General features: G+C 32.0%; 1 protein-coding gene across 1 annotated transcript in view; it reads left to right on the top strand.

The window, feature by feature from the left end:
• The window catches only part of LOC106466597 (D-aspartate oxidase-like), a 68976-nt gene extending 63056 nt beyond the window's left edge, over positions 1-5920 (top strand). Inside the window, exons 9-10 of the mRNA XM_022394624.1 lie at positions 3914-4012; positions 5174-5920. Of these exons, the coding sequence (XP_022250332.1) occupies positions 3914-4012; positions 5174-5302 (228 nt within the window). The 3' untranslated portion in view covers positions 5303-5920. The remainder of the gene's footprint in view (positions 1-3913; positions 4013-5173) is intronic.
• Positions 5921-6484: the final 564 nt, after the last annotated feature.

Raw genomic sequence — 6484 nt, 5'->3', positions numbered from 1 at the left:
CAGGGCATTAACAACCTGATTATAAGATGGAAAAGCATCATCAATAAGAATGGAGACAATTTCATTTAGTAAGTGTTTTGTTTGGATGTATAAGTTGTTCGGGTTGCTTCATCAAAAAAAAAGTGACATTAATTATTGGACGACCTAATAGATAATGGGAGATGAACGTTTCGGGCATGGTCCACATGCCTGGTTGTAGAATTTACTCCAATGGACAAAGAAGACGAGAAGTGAGGGAAAAGGTGAGGTGTCTAATCTAATGAGAAGACACCCAGAACAAATTCCAAGAGGAAGAAGGCAAGGAGGAATAAGCCAATCAGATCAAGAATCAAACCCAACTAGCAAGGGTTGAAGTTAAAAGATCATGAAGGGAGGAAGACTGTCATGGGATAAAGATTCAGGAACGGATATCACAGAAGGAAGCTGTATAGGCAATATAACAAGGAAGAGCCCGAACTGGACACAGAAACCTATCCAGATCTGATCGAGGGTAAAGATGAGAAATGGAAGGAAGGGAAATAGGCGATAAGGAGGAGCTACCCTCCCAAGCCACCGACCAGGTGCCTCTTGGTGATTGATATGTGCCACCACTGTAGAATTGTCAGAATGAACCATCATCAGACAATGTCAGGCGAGAAGAAGGAAGTGATTCAATGCCCACCATACAGCTAGAAGTTGAGATTGTTGATATGCAAAGCATTTTCGTTCACAGGCCAATGGTCCAAAGCTTCCTGGTGGTTGACCCATACACTCCAGCCTTGCAGGGATGTGTCTGTGAAAAGATCTAGTTCCTGACACGTGGGGAAGAAGTGGCACACCCACTGAAGTATGTGTCTTATCCAACCACCAAAGCAGATCATCACGCAGGGTAGGAGAAAGGATAATGGGAGTAGAAAGAGGATCACACACAAGGTTCCATTTATCATGAAGAGGCCACTGAAGAGATCTCATATAGGCACGACCAAGAGGGACCAGTGATGTCATTGAAGACCACGTTCCCAAAAGCAAGAGGACCTCGCATACAGTAAGTGATGGAACCAAGAGAGTGTAGCAAACTAACAATTCCATAGAACGAACTCTTAAAGGAGAAGGCTGGGCCTGACTGATATGATTATCGAAAAAGACCCCCAAATGGATGAGATATTGAGAAGGTATGAGGAATGACTTCTCCAGTTTGATTAACCAGCCCACTCGACCAGCCACTAAAAGAAGCTGCCGAGTATAGCTGGCCAACTCTGGTTCAGAATGAGCCAGAAGAAGCCTAGTCATCCATCTAATCATGAAAACTCTACCCCAGAGCATGAAGATGTCAAGAAAATGCTAGGACTACCCAACAGAAATCATAAGGGGCCCAAGCAAGGCCGAATTGTAGGGCTCGAAATTGATAACCACCCCGAGATGGACAAACCAAAGATATGGACGAGACCAAGGTGATATAGGCATATGGAGATAAGATTTGATGACATCCATTTTGATCATCCATAAACCTTGAGAAAATGCCCACCTCAGGGTGAGAAAAGACTTCACAGTAAACCAGGATAGGTGAACAAACCATTTTAAGTGAGATAAATCTATGACCGGCCTCCAGTCCCCAGTTTTCTTGGAAACAACAAAAAGTCAGGTACAGTGGCCTGCTGAGATAGCAATTCCCAGTGATAGTTCGGTAGAGGAGTATAGAGGGAGTCACATAAGCATGTCATGCTCCTATTGGTGAAGTGATGCATTATGAGTTGCATGAGAGACATGTTGGAATCTTTCAATTCCAATAGGGGGGAGCAGAAGGCTTGTGGCATGCATAAAGAGAAAGTTTGCATATAGAGGGCAGCATTGAAAGAGAATAGTTAATTTTATGACAAGAGGTAAGTACGGTATTGGAAAACTTATTTCTTTTTTATTTTAAAACAAAATTTTAGTGGGGATTTTTTTTGGTATTTTCAAAAGTACACAGGTATATATAAATTAGACAAAACAAGGTATGACATATTTTCATACTGAAATCTAGAAAACATTTGCTTTTGAGGTGTATATTCTTGCAGTGTTATATTACAATGAATTTGTTTACGACATCATATTTCTCTATATACAAATTAAATTGTAAATACTGAACAAACTTTGCAGTCAGAGAAAGAACAGCCCAGAGCTTTTATTACTTAAACCAGTTATTGTTTGACTGCATGAACGTTATGAGTTATTTCACTTGTGCTTACATGTTTTTACAATTTTTTTGTGTACTGGTTCATAGTTGCAAATTATAATTTCAAAATTATTGTGAAAAGGGAAAGATACACGGTGGACGATCATGTGGCATGCTTGAATGGTGTCTTTATATTTGTCTGAATCATCTTTTATTACATCATTTCAAGATGATAATTATATCATTTGAGCTTAATAAATGTTGACATCATATACCAAATTTTTACTGAGAAATCAATACAATGTAAGCACTTCTCTCTAATTGGTCTATGTTAGCTGCTTTATTTTTACACTTATGTCTGAAATACTATGACATGCAGTACCAGAGGCATCACAAACTAGTATAGGTAATGAGTTATTCAGTAGTATTATCCGTTTGTGCCAATCTTTATACTCTTAACACAATTGTAGGTAGTAATAATAATAAATAAAACAGAATATAGTAAATTATCTTATGAAATAATTATAGTGTTTTTATTTATAAGTATTATTACTAAAAGAAGAATAGCACACTTTATACACAAAAAAAGCAGGGTTTGAGGAGCTGCAACACAACAGTATTTTGTATTTGTAAGTATTGTATTGAAAAAGAATTGATAACAAATAAATTATATTTTAAGAGGTATTCTGTAATGCATGGTATGACCTGTCAAACGATTTTTACATTATACTTTTATAAACTGACTCAGAACGAAAATATTAATACCCATATAATGTAATGATAGAAGTAAATGACCTCTTACAATTTTCTTCAAAGAATCTTTTGCATGATCCAAGAAAGCATCATTATATTGTAGTCATTTTATTAGTATTTAAAGGCTAAGGTTAACTGTTTTGTACCTCTTTTCGAATAAGATTAAACAAACATATTTATTAATTTCAAGTAAAATAATATTGACTACAAACTTAAAAACAAGAACTTTATTTGTGCTGTTATTAATGACTTTCGATCAAAAGTAAACTAACTTTACAGATTACAACTAAAAAACTATCTTATAAATTAATGAAGCCAAGTCTATGTAACAAAAAAAAAATTAAACAGAAGTACACCTCATAAGTCAGTAAACAAGAAAAAACACAAACAAACCTAGAATGATTAGAATTTATTAATTTATCAGTTGAATATTCACAGTATTATTAGTATTTCCAGTTATAATGTAAATTGTTAGATTTTATGTATGCATAAGAACATATACTCTTTCTTTTTTTTGGAGAAAAATATTTGGGTGAAGTTAACTTAAAGAATAATAATTACACTTGCTACATCAAACAAAAAGACTTGCAGCTTTTACCCTGTTTTAATAAGACACATTTAAACCAAAGCTCAGTTTGCAATTCTAAAGTTCTTGACTCAAGTACAAGTAATTTTGGTTGTTTCATATTAGCCCATTTTCATGGAAAATAAAACAAGAACAGTAGAATAGCCAATGAATTATTTTCCTTTGTTAATATTAATTATCTAAACATGAAACTTTCAAAGAACCTGGATATTTGGTTCAGTGCTTAATTCCCGAATATTCAATAGTGAAATGTTGATATGGATAACTTCTGTGCCTCCCCCCCAAAAAAAAATCGAGAGTAGTTTCAGTTGACTTGAAATTAATATTCCAGTTTGCCAATAAAATTTTTTATTTCTATCAAATCAAAATTGCTGCTATTCTAATTATTTTTTGTTTGAGTTATAATCAGAGTGAAATTACAAAGCTTTGACTGTATGCAGAAATCCAAAGTTTTATGGGAATGGGTTGGTTTACGGCCATTTCGTCAGCCTGTTCGTGTAGAGAAAGAAATAAGAAACCTGAACTCTGGAAAGCAAAAGGTAAATGATTTTCTTTGATAACCTATAATTGTAATAGTTTGGAACATTTAAACTTGGCTATTATTCAAAAAAATTGAACTAGCAAAAAACTTTGATTTTGAGCCAAAAGTAAAGCCAAATTATTCTTCAGAAAAATAACATGGAAAATACGTGTTTTGTTTTGTACTTCACCAACACTGTTAGCATGTGAGATTTCATTAAAGTTACAAAAATAACTATACCATAAGGAAAACATTACAGTGACAGTGCCACCAAATCTCCCTTTTATTGTAATGTTTTATAGCAATTTGATATATATTGTCAACATGCACCATATGAAATACAAATATGTGATCTCCAATATTGTTTCAGGTTGAAATCATGCAATTTTTTGTTATTTTAATTAGTAAATCAGTAATTTGTTTTAAGGATTTTTGTTTTTTGTATTTGTATGTGTGCTTATATGTCATCTTACAGGAGTGAAAGATTCTGTATACAACTAAACTGGGGAGATGAGTAACATAAGTAAAACACTAACAACAGTTGGTATGGAGGATAGCCTCAGAGATGGGGCTACCGTATAAAATAGTATTCGAAAAATGCTAAGTGCTCAGTAACAAACTTTCATATAGAAGAAAATTTTAATATTTGTAATGGAAATTCTATCAAGTTTTTATATAACTTGTATTTTCAAATTTACATATGTAAATTTCATGTACTTGAACAAACACATGAACTTGTGTTCTATTTAATTTTTGGTTAAACAAAATAGTATTCTATAATTTATTTTTAAGTAAAAATATTTTATGTGTGTGTATGCCAAACCTACTGTACAAGTTAAGTTTTTCTGGTGTAGATTTGGCTGTTTTTCATGCTACCTAATTTTCTTTTTTTATTAATTCAGTCTAAGTAATTCCAGCTCAAAAGTTTAATACAATTTAAAATTTTTTGTTATCTGTGCTGAGCAAATACATTGTATTTATACTACTGAATTAATTTATTTTGAAATGATACATTTATTCCTGATAAGAATCAATAAAATATAAAGATGCTTTTAGAAATGTGTGTATAATCAATTGATAGCAAAAATATTACAAAACAACAAATAATAGATACATTTAATACTTTCAAAATTTAACAATAAGTACTAATTATCTGAACTAAACTGTTTCTTTCTTGCAGGTTGTTCACAATTATGGCCATGGAGCCCATGGTGTTTCTCTATCTTGGGGAACTGCAAAGCATGCTGCAAGACTTGTCAAAGAAATTTTAGATGAGCCAGTAGATTTTACGACTTATTCACGTCTATAAATCATCTTACTGACCAACATAAGCAAAGAGAACCTGCAATATAACTAATTTTGAAAAACCAGTGAACAATAAAGTTTACTGGATATAATGCTCTGAAAGTTATTTTATTTGTTTTAATGTTTCTTTACTTTAAAAGACAATCAGCATTTATAATAAATTATCATTTTTTTTAAGATTATGTCCATATTTTTCTAAGAACTAAAAACAAATTGGTAGTTGACCATGATGTTTTAACAGGTAAAGATTTGTAGTTCTCATAGAAAGTCAAAAATATTTTATATGGTTTGTATAGAGTATCTTACAGATGATATTCATGCTCAAAACTAACTTTATTCATGTATGTTGTGGAATGTAATTTTAATATGACCAATTAGTGCAGCAGTGTTTATGATAGCTTATGAGGCAGTAGTTTATCATGAAGTGTATAATCAAGAGTTGGTTAGTGTAGAATTAGAGCAGTATTTGACTAAAAAATATTTGTTTATTATAAAGTAGGCAACTACTAGATTTTCATCACACAATTTGCCAAATAATTGATGTATGTCATAGATTTATTGCTATGTAACATGTTTTACATTGGAATGTAACTTTTTGATAAAAGTGTAGTTTTAGGTTTTAGACAGTGAAAACGTTGACATTTTTTTCTGGTGTATTTGTTTTTTAAAGCTGTTCAGTAATATAATCTGATGTCAAGGTACTTGGCTAAGAGTTCAGTTTATATCAGTTCCTACCGGCAGGAGATTTTTATCTCTCTCTCTTTTTATTATATTGATCTAATCAAGCTTTAATACAAAAAACAAAAAAAACGTTTTTTTCTTTATCTTAGTTGTATTGAAGAATATAAATAATTATTTCAGAATAAATTTAGCGTTTTTGTTGCTGAAATAAAGTATCAGTGGTATGTAAATTTTTAGGTTAATATAAATTTAAAATAATTATTATTTTTGAATATGGTGGAAAAAGTAAAACTTGAGAATTAAGAATATAAACACAAATTTCTGTTTTTACATTCTACGTTAAAGTTTTTCATGTGTAGTTCATTTAATAAAAACTGACATACAAGTAGCATTAACTGAACTAACTGATACCCAACAAGATGGACTCCTACCACAAATATGATTGAAAAGAGACCTACCCATAGAATTTTATTCAAGGGCAAAAAAGCATAAAACAATGCCAAAT

The sequence above is a fragment of the Limulus polyphemus genome, unplaced genomic scaffold (genome assembly GCF_000517525.1).
Source record: "Limulus polyphemus unplaced genomic scaffold, Limulus_polyphemus-2.1.2 Scaffold2315, whole genome shotgun sequence".
In the NCBI taxonomy this organism is placed as follows: domain Eukaryota; kingdom Metazoa; phylum Arthropoda; class Merostomata; order Xiphosura; family Limulidae; genus Limulus; species Limulus polyphemus.
Note: the sequence above shows the minus strand (reverse complement) of the source record. Positions and strands in the feature narration are given on the sequence as shown.